This window comes from Diaphorina citri, unplaced genomic scaffold (genome assembly GCF_000475195.1).
Source record: "Diaphorina citri unplaced genomic scaffold, Diaci psyllid genome assembly version 1.1 scaffold2509, whole genome shotgun sequence".
In the NCBI taxonomy this organism is placed as follows: Eukaryota; Metazoa; Arthropoda; class Insecta; order Hemiptera; family Psyllidae; genus Diaphorina; species Diaphorina citri.
Genome location: NW_007379930.1, coordinates 16768 through 32357, shown reverse-complemented (window position 1 = coordinate 32357; position 15590 = coordinate 16768). Strand labels below are relative to the sequence as shown.

Genomic DNA, 15590 nt, shown 5'->3' with positions numbered 1-15590 from the left:
TCCTTGTCACATTTGACATCTACATACCAAATTTCAAGTCTCTAGCTCTTACCGTTCTCGAGATATTTTGTATGCTTTTTTAAACTCATCTAATATACTCCATAATTTATGAGGATTATCAGTATTATCATTTATTTCATTTTTAAAGTATTCGTTCTTTGATTTTTTAATTATTAATTTTAACTTATTTCTATATTTTATATATCTTGTTTTTAATTCCACATTAACTGGGTTTGTCCTAACTTTTCTTGCAAGTTTTTCTCTAAAACGAATTGAACGAACTATAGCTGTAGTTATCCAAGGCTTTAGGGGAGTTATTTTATGTTTAATAATAGTTACGGTGGAATTTTCATCAATATGTTTTTTTAATAAATTAACAAACAATTCACAACCAACATTGGTGTCATTAGATTCTAAAATCGAATTCCAGTTTTCTCTACTAATAGAATCAACAAGAGTTTCTTCATTAGTTTTTGGGTCATTCCCGAGTTAAAAATGCCATAGTAACATCATTGGGTAAGTTTTAGTAAGTTCCGACCATTTCCTAGTGAAAATACCGTAATAACATCATGGGATAAGTTTTGGTAAGTTCCGAACATTTCCGAGTGAAAAATACCATAATAAAATCATTGGGTAAGTTTTGGTAAGTTCCGAACATTTCCGAGTGAAAAATACCGTAATAACATCATTGGGTAAGTTTTGGTAAGTTCCGATCATTTCCGAGTGAAAAATTAAATAATATATAATAACATCATTAGGTATGTTTTGGTAAGTTCTGAACATTTCCGAGTGAAATACATCATAGTTAGTAGGTAACATAATTGGTTAACTTTCGTGTAGCTGGTCCTAACCAACTTTGGATATTATGTATCACCTCATCAGGTAAAACCCGGCATTTTAGGAGAAAAACAGAAAAGGCCAAATAAGCCCTTTGTCACTGTCCTCAATTGTCTATTGAAACCAGAAATGATATCTGTTCAGTTTTAATGTTTCGATATGGTAATACATAAATTTGAAATTTCCCAGACTTGAAAGAGTTGATAATGTTGATATATTTCATTTCCTTGTATACCGTTTGATAAACTGGTAATGTTGTGGTTTGGGTAGGGTGTTCTACCCATTATTTCACGCGGAATCGAATGGTGAAACTTTTAGAACTGTCCGACTTAATGTAATAGAAAGTCGTGTGATGTTCACACCAGATTTTTTTTAACCACGATCGAATAAATTACGGACTAAAAAATTCCCCGAGGGACGGACCCAGATTGTTTTTTTTTTTTTGCAATTGATTTTTAGTCCGTCCTTCCTTTATTATTACAATAGTAACAAGCTGGGCCCGTCCCTCCGGGAATTTTTTAGCCCGTAGTTTATTCTATCGTGGTTAAAGAATACCTATCTATGGGGACAGACAGACCGACCGAGCGAGTGACAGACACCGAAGCGAATACAATAGTCCGTCCCTTATACCTTTTTATTAGTCCGTCCTTCCTTTATTATTACAATAGTAGGTACATAGGTAGGTACATAGATATTCTTTAACCACGATAGAATAAACTACGGGCTAAAAAATTCCCGGAGGGACGGGCCCAGCTTGTTTTTTTAATTTTATTTATTCCTACTTCCTACAATACCATACCCTGGCACATACTAGAAATAGTACATCAGGGTATGATTACATATAACTTTTTCCAAAAATTTTGTCAATCATTTTTTCATTCAAACACTTACTTTGCTGCCATCATCTAATATTTGTGAAGATCTGCAACCCGCATGGCAAGGAGAAATGTAAGTCATGTTGGTTCCGTCCATAGAACAGATTGGAGAGTACCGGGAGAAATCACAGTTGCAGTCTGCATTACAGGTAGTCATTTTCTGCGCACTGAAAGAAGAAGAACTGAACTGAACTGAACTGAACTGAACAAATTTAATATATTTTTAACAATAGTAAAACATGTAAGATAATCCCTAAGCTAATACAAACTTCTTCGGGATGACACTGTCCGACTTACAGTTGAGAAGTTGCGGTTCCCCTCCATGCGCTTCCATCGGACTTCCCAGTTGACGTGGACTGTAGTTGGTGTTATGATTGTTGTTGTTGAAACTTTTAGAACTGTCCGACTTACAGTTGAGAAGTTGCGGTTCCCCTCCATGCGCTTCCATCGGACTTCCCAGTTGACGTGGACTGTAGTTGGTGTTAATGGAGGAAGAGGAGGAGGAGGAAATAAGGCGATCAGGTGGGAGAAAATTGTTTGTCCACCGTTGTTGTTGGTGTCGTTGTTGTTGTGGTGGTGGTTGTTGTTGTTGTTGTTGTTGTTGTTGTTGTTGTTGTTGTTGTTGTTGTTGTTGTTGTTGTTGTTGTTACTTGTTTTGTTCTTCGTGTTGTTTTTGGAGGAAAATTCGGTGCGGCGATAGCAAGAAACAGGCGGACAGGGATTCATAGTAATGTAGGAAATTGACGGATTCTCCCTTTGTATCGTTAATATCTCCGTAAATAAATGATTTCTCAGAAAATTCAAGATAATGGGATTAAAGAGGACAAAAGGGGGTACTTTTCTATCAGGAGAAATTCAATGCGTTTCAGTGGAAACTTGAAGAAAAATCGAATTGAAAAAATGGTAGTTTTTAAAGAGACACAAAAAAATCTTTTTCTCAAGCCTCTGGTTGTGTTTGAGGGAGGGTTTTACCAAAACAGGGAATCTTATCTTTTAGTAAATTTTGTGTTCTTTTCAATGGTGCAATCAATTTTTTATTATCTTTATTTAAGGGGTCAAGGTATGAAAAATGTTGAAAAACAGAAAATCCTTCATATCTCCGCCCCTGTTGAAAATCGGATCTGTCCAGATAGCTTTTTCTGGTAGCCCTTTAGGTCCTGCATCAACCCTCAAGCGTTGTACAGTCGTTCGCGGGACACCCTGTATATTTAGGATTCTTTCTCCATATAACGTGTTCGCTCGTTCTGTTTCGTAGTCCGTCTTTCTTGTGTTGTAAATATTTGTTGATTTCTTCTTGTATATATCTTCAAAGTAGTATTTTGTTTTTTGTTATGTACATTAATGTTGATAGTTGTATAGGTGATAACAATCTATTTCTTTGCTCTTCACATTTAAACAGATATTTCTTGATGTGATTTTGTATTGATATGAGAGGTGTCATCATATATTTTGTACTTTGTGTACTTAGTGACTGTGTACTCTTTTGTGAACTTAATAAACTTGTTAAACTCTAGATTTAATTAACGAATTCGCGAGTGTTTTCACTAATCCTAATCTTTAACGAACCCATTCACGACCACGGACACGTAACAGTATTTTAAAAGATAAAACACTACGGCCGAAATTTGGTGTTTTCGGCTTCTCATCCCTAACTTTCAGCTTCTCTTCTTTAGCCATTAAAAAATACTCAGGGGCCCCCGGCCTTTTAAACACTCTATACTGTAGGTACTGATGACAAGTTGAGGAAACCGCAGTGTTGCCAGATGAAAAAAAAATATATCCCTAGATCGAAAGAAAAAAGTCCCTAGATTTTGGAAAAAGTCATCAGGGGCCCCCGGCCTTTTAAACACTCTATACTGTAGGTACTGATGACAAGTTGAGGAAACCGCAGTGTTGCCAGATGAAATAAGTCTTAAATATAAGCCATATTTTTTCCTGAGTTGAGTTTTTGATTTTTTCTTTCTTCTTGAGTAGGTATGAAAGTATTTTTTTTTTTTTTGTTAAAAATCAGAAGTGAAATCAATTTTCATTAAAAAAAAAAAATAATAAAAATAAAAATAAATAAAGAAACAAACAAATCAAAATCAACTCAAAAAAAATTCGGCTCTATTTTAATGAAATACAAAAGCAGGTTTTTTTTTTATTTTCATAAACAAATTTAGAAAGCTACCTATATTTCTAACAAAAAAAAAAAAAAATAAATGAGTAAAGTAGAGGGAAAAAAGGCATACAGTAGGTATAATAAGTTCATTATTATTATTATTAAAAATCTTTTATTTAGCTCCAAAACTACTCCACTGAACCCATTACCTACTCCAATAAGATCTTATTGAAATTGTCCAATATTTCACAGCTAAAAAAATAATTTCAAGGGGTAACAAATTTGTAGGGCCCGGCCGGTTGTCGTAAAGAAATACGAAAATTTCTACATTGATGGAAATTTTTCCAAAAATCCCTAAAAGTCACTAAAAAAATCAAAAATCCCTAAAAATTCGACGAAAAAGTCCCTAGACCCTAGATCTAGATGCTCAAAAAAGTCTCAAGAGACCTTCAAAAGTCCCTAAATCTAGGGTCAATCCCCAATATGGTCACACTGGGAAACCGAGAAGTTGCATAAAAACTTACTTGACTCTGCCAATCATTGCGTTGAAATCATCTCCTTCAGCACATCCAAGCAGTGTGTATGAGAATATTCCTAGTATTGTCACTACACCAGCGAACACATTGAATCCACCCAAACATCGTGCCCTAGGGCGTACTTTGGACACGAAAGCTCCTGATGATATAATTCCCAGCGCCGTGAAAACCAAACCCACGACACCTGCGATGCAGAATATGGAGATCATTAGGTTGCCGAAAGGTGGTCGGATTTTTTTTCCAGCCCAAAGTAAGACAATTTTCCGATCTGGATTGTCAGGCATACTAAGGTTAGTGTGGAACTGGATTTTCGACCTCGAAATCTTAGGGGAGACCTTTTTGGGGGCAATAAAACTCGAAGAAAATGCATATTTTTGGCGCTTTTTAGTCCGTCCTTCCTTTATTATTACAATAGTAATAACAAGCTGGGTCCGTCCCTCCGGGAATTTTTTAGCCCGTATTTTATTCGATCGTTGTTAAAGAAAATCAGTATCTATGTACCTACCTAATTTATTTAATATCCAGTTCATTATTATTATTATAATTATTATTATTACTGATTTGATTTTACTTTCATGTAATGATCTAAAATCAAGACTATAGCCCGTTCTCCCTTTATTCCTTTAGGTTACCCATCCATTTATTGGCCTTGCTCGGCTTAGCTTAACATAGATGACGCCAAAACCGGTCTTAAATGATCGACTGAAGTGTTATCTAAAACTTTCTCGCTTTGAGTTCATTGGTTTTTTTTCATAAAGACAAAAAAACCAAAAAAACTGGGTTTTGGGGGATCTTTTTCACATTTTCTCACACAAATGAGCTCTGATCTTGAAATTTGTCGCGACGACCTATGAACTCAAAGCGAGAAAGTTTCAGATAACACTTCAGTCGATCATTTAAGACCGGTTTTAGCGTCACCTATGTTAAGCTACGCCGAGCAAAGCCAATAAATGGATGGGTGACTTAAAGTTAATTGAGTAATTGTGGGATTTTTTTTTTCACATTTTCTCACACAAATGAGCTCTGATCTTGAAATTTGTCGCGACGACCTATGAACTCAAAGCGAGAAAGTTTTAGATAACACTTCAGTCGTTAATTTAAGACCAGTTTTAGCGTTACCTATGTTAAGCTACGCCGAGGAAGGCCAATAAATGGATGGGTGACTTAAACATTATATTGGGAATAAAGGGAGAACGGGCTTTAGTCTTAATTTTAAATCATTACATGAAAGTAAAATCAAAAAATCGAATCAAGAATAACAATAAACTGAATATTAAACAAATTAGGTAGGTACATAGGTACTGATTTTCTCTAGTCACGATCGAATAAACTACGGGCTAAAAAATTCCCGGAGGGACGGGCCCAGCTTGCTAGTTTTCCGCTCATAACTTATAAACAACTCCCCTATTGTAAAAAGTAACAAGCTGGGCCCGTCCCTCCAGGAATTATTTAGCCCGTAGTTTATTCGATCAGTACCTATATACCTACCTAATTTGTTTAATATTCACTTTATTATTATTCTTGATTTGATTTTTCGATTTTACTTTCAAGTAATGATTTAAAATCAAGACTAGAGCCCGTTCTCCCTTTATTCCCAATATAAGGCTCAAGTCACCCATCCATTTATTGGCCTTGCTCGGCGTAGCTTAACATAGATGACGCTAAAACCGGTCTTAAATGATCGACTGAAGTGTTATCCAAAACTTTCTCGCTTTGAGTTCATAGGTCGTCGCGAAAAATTTCGAGATCAGAGCTCATTTGTGTGAGAAAAATGTGAAAAAAATCCCCCAAAAACCAGTTCAGCAAAAACTAACAAGCTGGGCCCGTCCCTCCGGGAATTCCGAGATATTGTTAAATTACACCGAAAACCGCCAAAAAGCGGTAAAATGCCGCCAAGCGTTGCACCGGTCTTAACCAAAAGTTTCGTGTCGCATCCTTGTCACATTTGAAAGATACATACCAAATTTCAAGTCTCTAGCTCTTACCGTTCTCGAGATATTTTGTTTACTTTCCTTATCCTATAGGAAGGGAAGTAATGTAATCGGGTCAAATTTTCGATGGTCAGTTTTTAGTGCCAAACACGTTTTGAGGTCCCTAGAGCCTAAATACGAAGTTTCAGCCATTGGTCCGTGTGTGTGTCTGTGTGTGTGTCTGTCTGTCTGTAAACAAAATATCTCGAGAATGGTAAGAGCTAGAGACTTGAAATTTGGTATGTATCTTTCAAATGTGACAAGGATGCGACACGAAACTTTTGGTTAAGACCGGTGTAACGCTTGGCGGCATTTTACTGCTTTTTGGCGGTTTTCGGTGTAATTTAACAATATCTCGGGAACGGTATAAGCTAGAGACTTGAAATTTGGTATGTAGTTCACAAATGTGACAAGGATGCAACACAAAACGTTTGGTTGAGATGGTTGCTGCGATTGGCGGTATTTTTACCGCTTTTGGACAGATTTCGACCGTTTTTTGGCGGTTTTCAGCTATAGCGACAAAACGGTTAGAGATATTGTAAAAGTTAGGGCAAAAGAAGACTCAAATAAGCATCATTCAATAGGAAAGGGAAAGTCGTGTGATGTTCACACCAGATTTTTATTACTATTGTAATAATAAAGGAAGGACGGACTAAAAACATGTGTTTCAAGTTGAAAATTTCCTGGTCACAAAGGATTTTACGTAATCTTTCCTAATTATTGAACTTGCAACTTAACCATTGAATGTCTCGCTACAAAGGGAGAATCCGTCAATTTCCTACGTTACTATGAATCCCTGTCCACCTGTTTCTTTCTATCGCCGCACCGAATTTTCCTCCAAGAACAATACGAACAACAAAACAAGTAACAACAACAACACCAACAACACCATCCTCGGCCACTACCAAATGTCTCGCTGGAGGACGTAAAACTGAGACAAAACCAGCCTTGTCAAGTCTTAAACCCGGGACCCAACTGGTAGCAATGTCTCGCTGGAGGACGTAAAACTGAGACAAAACCAGCCTTGTCAAGTCTTAAACCCGGGACCCAACTGGTAGCAAAAAAAAAAAAAGATTTTCGGACCTAATTGGTTTCCTCCCGGTGGACATATCTCATGATTTAATGAGATATATCCAACAGCAAATAGGAAATATTTTGAATTTCAATTTAAAGCCAAATGTGATCAGGAGGCAGGTCCACACTAAACCAACATCATCCGCCAGAATTGTCCAGGTCAACCATCCCTCCCCACCTCCACTTACATACATACGTGGTTAGAAGTAAATTTTATTATTAATCGAGGTAAAGAGTCAGCCAACGCCATCAACAACTCCAGCCAAAAATGTCGGCTCAGTATGGATAATGTAAACCAAGAGTGATGATCACATTAAATTTTGGTCTATACATGTCGAACCCACCATACTAAAAGAGACCCGTATACACACACACACACACACACACACACACACACACACACACACACACACACACACACACACACACACACACACACACACACACACACACACACACACACACACAAACACAAACACACACACACACACGGACCAATGGCTGAAACTTTGGATTTAGGCTCTAGGGACCTCAAAACGTGTTTTGGCACTAAAAACTGACCATCGAAAATTTGACCCGATCACATTACTTTCCTCCCCATAGGATAAGGAAGGTAAAAAATCTGGTGTGAACATCACACGACTTTCCTTATCCTATTGAATGATGCTTATTTGAGTGTTCTTTTACCCAACTTTTACAATATCTCTAACCGTTTTGTCGCTATAGCTGAAAACCGCCAAAAAACGGTCGAAATCTGTCCAAAAGCGGTCAAAATACCGCCAAGCGCAGCACTTATCTCAACTAAACGTTTTCTGTTGCATCCTTGTCACATTTGACAGCTACATACCAAATTTCGACATAATAAAGAAAAGAAAACTGTATGTGGCATTTGTGGACTTTAAATCAGCTTTCTCGGAAGTGAACCATGACCTGTTGTTTGAGAAAATGTTTGCGTTCGGCATTTCAGGAAAAATCATTTCACTAATAAGAACATTGTATCAGCAGTCACAAGTTCAGATCCGTGTGGAGGATAAACTTACACCGCCGTGTAAAATTACCAAAGGAGTGATAACCGGGGATTCTATTTCACCCCTCAACTTTGTCATTTTTATCAATGACCTCGAGCACTACTTGAGAAGTCATGGGATGGAGGGCGTGAGTGTGACGAGTTCGGTAGATATACTCTTATTGCTGTATGCGGATGACCTTATCCTGATGGGTTCAAGTCCAGTGGATCTACAGAAAAAGCTCACCTTACTCTTCTCTTACTGTCAAGAAAATAAAATGCTAGTTAATGAGTCCAAGTCCAAGGTGGTCATCTTTAGAAGGGGAGGAAGAATTTCACGGTTCGACGTATTCCATTATGGTGATAGGCGCTTGGAGGTATGCAGTGACTATAATTACCTGGGAATATTGTTTTCGTCACACGGCGTTTTTCACAAGGCGTCACAGCAAGCTCTCTCCAAAGGTCGGCTAGCAATAGCTAACGTGAAGAATATTCTATCTAATTCTAAAACAGACTCTTATGAAGGAAGAATGAAGCTGTTTGATGCTATAGTGAAGACAACGGTGTTGTATGGGGCGGAAGTGTGGGGATGTCGCTATGCGGAGGTGCTGGAGAAATGTCAGTCTCAATTTCTCAAGACCGTCTACTGTCTACCAAGGTGTACCCCCGGCTACATGCTCCGGCTTGAGATGGGCGTGGTCAAGCTGGATTTCCATATCTTCAAGCAAATGGTGGAGTGGTGGCTAAAAAGGCAATATGCAAAACGGCGGTTTACATCGTTTAACGAAAGAAAATTTCGGAAAAATCGTACCATTTTCCAGTAGTACAGGAAAAACCACTTTCGGGATCATAAAGTCAACTGATTGGCAATAAGGAGTGCGAAAATTAGCTGACTGACCTCAAGGCAATATGCAAAACGGCGGTTTACATCGTTTGGCGAAAGAAAATTTCGGGAAAGTTGTACCATTTCCCAGTAGTACAGGAAAAACCAATTTCGGGATCATAAAACTCAACTGATTGGCAATAAGGAGTACGAAAATTAGCTGACTGACCATAAGGCAATATGCAAAACTTTTCCGAAATTTTCTTTCGCCAAACGAAGTAAACCGCCGTTTTGCATATTGCTTAGAGGTCAGTCAGCTAATTTTCGTACTCCTTATTGCCAATCAGTTGAGTTTTATGATCCCGAAATTGGTTTTTCCTGTACTACTGAAAAATGGTACGATTTTTCCGAAATTTTCTTTCGTTAAACGATGTAAACCGCCGTTTTGCATATTGCCTTATGGTCAGTCAGCTAATTTTCGCACTTCATGGCCAATCAGTTGAATTTTGTGTAATCAGTTTTTTAGGTATACCCCTAAAAACTGACCATCGAAAATTTAACCCGATTACATTACTTTCCTTCCTATAGGATAAGGAAAGTAAAAATTTGACCCGATTACATTACTTTCCTTCCTATAGGATAAGGAAAGTAAAAAGAAAGAAACTAAATCCTTAGACCTTACTTAGTTTCCGCATTGCTTTACCTGTGATGAGTGATGATTTGGATGCAGACACCTTATACTGCATTTCAATATACTTGGGCATATAGGTCCAGTACGGATAATAGCCAAAACAGTAGAATAAACTGCCAACTGTACTACACATTAGAATTTTATTCCTCAATAATCTGCCAAACGTAATTTTCATATCTGGAAACAGAACATATGTATCTCAATAAATAAAGTTTGAGAACCTTTTGAAATTTGAATTTTATCAGAAATGTAGAAGAAGATAGGTATAACATTTTTTGATAATAAGAAAATGCGAGAAGTTATACTATGAAAATAATCCGAAATTTGACTAAATTCTTGCATATTGCATACACAGAAATATGTACACATGTATGTCTGTCTGTTACGCTGATAGACCTTTTGTTGGCCTCTTTTCACGAGAAAACGGCTTAATCGATTTTGATGATTTTTTTTTTTTTTTTTTTGTGGTTGTTAAGAAGAGTACTGTGGGTGACATAGGCTACTTAAATTTGTGATATTCCATTCTGATTCAAAATGGCGGCAGTTCAAAGTTGTGACTCATGCCGCGCTGTTCCCGTACAAAGGACGGGTCAACCACTAGTCTTATCCTAATATCTCAATCTTAATCTACATAAATAAATAGTAGATTTGTCTATACTTTGCTTAGAATAGTGAAATTTTTAGTTATTCTTACTCCATATGCATACACGATTCCAACAAGCTGGGTCCGTCCCTCCGGGAATTTTTTAGGCCGTAGTTTATTCGATCGTGATTAAAGAAAATCAGTACCTATGTACCTACCTAATTTGTTTAATATTCAGTTTATCATTATTCTTGATTTGATTTTTCGATTTTACTTTCATGTAATGATTTAAAATCAAGACTAGAGCCCGTTCTCCCTTTATTCGAAATATAAGGTTTAAGTCACCCATCCATTTATTGGCCTTGCTCGGCGTAGCTTAACATAGGTGACGCTAAAACCGGTCTTAAAATAACGACTGAAGTGTTATCTAAAACTTTCTCGCTTTGAGTTCATAGGTCGTCGCGACAAATTTCAAGATCAGAGCTCAATTGTGTGAGAAAATGTGAAAAAAAAATCCCACAATTACTCAATTAACTTTAAGTCACCCATCCATTTATTGACCTTGCTCGGACAAGATGGAAGTGGAAGAAGGGAGAGAAGGTGAAGTAAAAGCTGAAGAGGTAGAAAAGAAGAGCCAGAGTAGGTATTGAGGGTTACTAAAACTAGGAAAGAAACAAGATGCTTGAAAGTACAACAAAAAATCCCCCAAAAAACAGTTTTTTTTTTTTTGTTTTTTGGCTTTATGGTTTTCTGGACAAAATTTGCACCACCATTTTCGTGTTCCTGGTAAAAAGACCTTTAATTTGATATATAGGTCGACCAGGTTTGGATAAGTCCTTCTATGGGCACAGACAGACAGACGACACCGAAGCGAATACAATAGTCCGTCCTTTGTACCTTTTTATTACTATTGTAATAATAAAGGAAGGACGGACTAAAAATCACAATAGAAAAATTTCTGTCTGTACCTATGTATGTCTGTCTGTCTGTCACGCTAATAGACCATTTGTTGTCCTCTTTGCACGAGAAAACGGCTCGACCGACTTTGATGAAATATTTGTGGTTATGAAGAAGAGAACTCGTGGTGACATACCTAGGCTATTTAAAATTGTCACATTCCATCCTGATACAAAATGCGGCGTTTAAAAGTTATGCCTATTGCCTATTACACTTTACACTGCGCTGATAGACTGTGGGCTGTGCGGGAGCGCGTAGCGTGACCGTATGTGTGTGTGAGTGGATGGGGGTGTGTGGTTGGTTGTGTAGTGTATGGTGGTCTCGTACAATGGACGGGTCAACCACTAGGGTCACAGTTGATAAACTACGGGCTAAAAAATTCCCGGAGGGACGGGCCCAGCTTGTTATTACTATTGTAATAATAAAGGAAGGACGGACTGTCCATTAGGTTAATATTAAGATCTCCTGTTATTATCCTGGTACAGTTGTTCTTATTCTGAGTTACGTCGAGTGTCGCTGAAAGTTCTTGGCCGGTACTTGGCCACACATAAGGGCTTAATATCTTGATAAATAACGTTGTCAGTCGTCCTCGTCCTTGAAAGTATTGAAATCCCGTCTTTGGTATTAAAAGTTCCCCCGCCAAATCTGTAGCAAAAGTATACAAGCATATTTCCATAGTCATCAAAATAAAATAAAATAACGGATATTAGTGAAATGAGGAGGAAGGGACCATTTCCCCCAATACATGTGCGTATCGTATGGCATACGAGTAGGTACCTGCATACCTTTCCAAGATATTTGCGCTTCCACTTCTTCTTTTTTCTTGGTCACTTCATCTTTGGTTTGGTCTTCGAGAAGTTTTCTCACTGCCCTATCAGGTAGTTCTTTAGGGAACAAGGCTATCATGAATGAGAAAAATGCCATGATTACTGCTACGATAACCCATCCTGAAATAAATAAAAGCTGGTATTGTGTAGGTAGGTAAAAGATGCGTAAGTCATACAATGGACATTTGGACAATCAAGAAGTAGAAAATTAGAAAGTAGAAAATTATGAATTATTAATTTACCTAGCCACCAAGCTCCTAACCATCTTGGATCTTTTGTTATAATTGTGGGAGTTAGCTCCGGTGATATAAACATGTTAAGACACCATGCAGCCAAACAGTATCCTCCAACTGGTCCTAACATTTTGATGAAGAAAGAAAAACCTGAAACATGACATTTTATATGGTCCAAATAAAGGTCCATGCCAAATTTGGTGCTTTCCTGACGAAATGCAGCTTTTTTGACGTTAGGCCACCGACTAACACATTCATGAACGATATCGTTAACGTTAAAGTCAAAATACCCTATACCTGTAGGTACTAGGTAACTGATTGCTAATAGGCCGGGCGTCATTTCCAACTCTTGACATCATGTAGAAGTCCATCGTTAGTAGGTACTAGGTAACTGATTGCTAATAGGCCGGGCGTCATTTCCAACTCTTGACATCATGTAGAAGTCCATCGTTATTTTTTTTTTTTCCAAATTTCCATGTCTTTCCAATTTTTAGATTTTTTACCCCCAGATTTATATTTTTCATATTTTCATATATAGTTTTAACCTTTTACCTACCCTCTTTCTGTGATCTCCTCTAGTCTTCTGTGTTCAGTGTACCTCGTTTAGTGTTTAGTGTTTCCTGTAGCCCTGATGATGGAGGGAGTGCCTCCGAATCATGTCGGCTTTTAATAAATAAACTGTAATAATTCTTCGAAGTTCTGCAAAATATATCTGCCTTTTTGGTTCTCCTTATCAAGTTGACCCACAGAACTTATATATAATGACTGCTGAAATCCTCCAAGAGAAGACCAAATTTTTATTATTTGAGAAGCAAGGGTCTTTAAAACTTCTTTAGATAGGTAATAATATTTCCCACAAAAACACAAATGCGAAGGCTCATTTTTTTTCTCGTGAGTGGTAGGTGTGCCTTTTCATATTTTCAAGGCCCCCAAAGGGCCCCTTCGGCCTTAAATTTGATAAAAAAGTGACTTTTAGGGGAAAAATTCTAAATTATCGCTCGAGTTGATTATGATTAATAAAGAAGTTTTGTACCGGCCTTAAATTTGATAAAAGAGTGACTTTTAGGGGAAAAATTCTAAATTATCGCTCGAGTTGATTAATAAGGAAGTTTTGTACTACGCAAAGTCAAAAGTCGGCAGTTTTGTACTACGCAGAGTCAAAAGTCGGAGTGTCCGAATGGTAAGGAGTGTGGTCTTTGACAAACTGCTGAGCGGGTGGGATTAGGGTTCGAGTGTCCGAATGGTAAGGAGTGTGGTCTTTGACAAACTGCTGAGCGGGTGGGATGAGGGTTCGAAATTTGATAAAAGAGTGACTTTTAGGGGAAAAATTCTAAATTATCGCTCGAGTTGATTAATAAGGAAGTTTTGCGCTACATTTGGATAGAAGGCGGAGTGTCTGAGTGGTAAGGAGTGTGGTCCTGTGCTCAGTGGTTGGGGTGGGGGTTCGAATCCCACTGTGAACATTTTTTTTTGTACATAATTTTATCTTTTAAAAATATTTTTTGGATAGCCATAGTTACTTTTTTCATAATTTTATAGTTTATAGTTGAAAAAGAAAAATAATAAAAATATGAAAAATGATTTTCATGTAGGTAGGTATCTACATTATCATGATGTATTGTAACTTTTCCCATTTAAACCTGTAGTACACACATACGTGCGTGCGTACATACATACATACGTACACACATACGTACATACATACATACATACGTACAGACCATGGGCTAAAAACCACTTTTTTGGAATCAGGGGACCCCAAAACGGATATTTCCACCCATTTCCCGATTTTGAAAATTTGGACCGATTGCAATACTTTCTCATTACCTTGTATAGGTTCCCTATACGTAAAGGTAATAGAAAGTAAAAAATACAGTGTAACCAAAAATATGAGAAGTGAATAATTTTTAATTCCTAATTTCATTAATAAATCTGAAGAAAAACAGTTGATTTTTAAAAATTGAGTGTTTTTTTTTTTTAATTGCAGGGTGAGGGCTAGGGGGGTTAAAAAAGCTGCTTGTCCCGTATTTTCATCCAAAATCCCGTTTTTTTTTACATTTTAGGTCGCTTGTCCCGTTTTGGGCTGAAAATGATCTGGCAACCCTAGTGCTGCCCCCTAGCGGAATGCTTTTATACTTTTTGTGGAAGTCGTTCAGCGGCCATCTTTTTTCCCCTTCAGGCGGCCATTGTTTTTCTTCATTGATGCGAGAGAGACAGCGCTAGTGTTTGAGAGAGAAGAGAGGAAGGTCACGGTCAGAAATACTACGCATTTTACTACAAACCTTCCAAAATGGGTTATTGACCTCAGTCTATTTCTGCCGTCCAAAATTGTAGTTTTACTAAATATTCGTACTAGGTATTGTACTAGATTGGGTCGGAGTGAAAAATTCCTGGGGATTTGAATTTCCTAGTCAAATCTCCATTGGTACCAGCTATGTACTTATTCTTGGGAAGTTCTTTTCACTTCTTTTTGATTTCTCAAAATTAAAAAGATAGGACAGTTTGGAAGTGGTTAGTTTTTGGATTGATCAACGTTACTTTGACACGGAATTTGTTGTGATTCTATTGTTGAAGATTACATTCGGCCTTTGGAGTTCGATTGAATAGATCACTTAAGTTGCGCGTGGTCGGTAAGCCCTAGTTACATAGCTTGGTTGGTAGCGCGTCTGCCTAGTGATCGCTAAGCCGCGGGTTCGATTCCGAACTAAGGCAGATTTTATCCTGAACGGATAATGTTCGTTCTCGGAACGGCTGGTTTTCTCCTATCCTTTCTTCCTTCTCTCATCGATTTCGGGACGATAAGGCCTTAGCAGTTACAGTTCCTTATCAAACCTATTTTAAAAAAAAGATGGGTGTTTCACTGCCATTTTTATTTCGTAGCGATGAAACAACTGCTACAATAGACTCGTCTGTGCCATAGCATGGCCATCCAGGAGTATGTTCCTCATCAAATGGACGATATGAGACGCAATATGTACTTCCCATTTAGTTAATACCCAAATGTCCCAAATATTGCGGGTTCGATACTCCCCTGTGTCAACAAATTTCCCTTTTATTTGTGAACCATTAACAAGTAC

The 15590-nt window shown here is 37.6% G+C and overlaps 1 protein-coding gene across 3 annotated transcripts in view; it reads right to left on the bottom strand.

Annotated features, from left to right (window-relative positions):
- Nucleotides 1-1683: 1683 nt before the first annotated feature.
- Nucleotides 1684-15590, bottom strand: part of LOC103519053 (solute carrier organic anion transporter family member 4C1-like) — a 20725-nt gene continuing 6818 nt past the window's right edge. For 2 of the 3 annotated variants that reach the window (XM_026830673.1, XM_026830672.1), the window contains exons 4-8: nucleotides 12523-12663; nucleotides 12239-12400; nucleotides 9926-10090; nucleotides 4338-4533; nucleotides 1684-1894 (exon numbers count right to left, since the gene is read on the bottom strand). In XM_026830673.1, the coding sequence (XP_026686474.1) occupies nucleotides 1717-1894; nucleotides 4338-4533; nucleotides 9926-10090; nucleotides 12239-12400; nucleotides 12523-12663 (842 nt within the window). In that variant the 3' untranslated portion in view covers nucleotides 1684-1716. The remainder of the gene's footprint in view (nucleotides 1895-4337; nucleotides 4534-9925; nucleotides 10091-12238; nucleotides 12401-12522; nucleotides 12664-15590) is intronic. The other variant, XM_008484134.3, reaches the window with a different exon arrangement.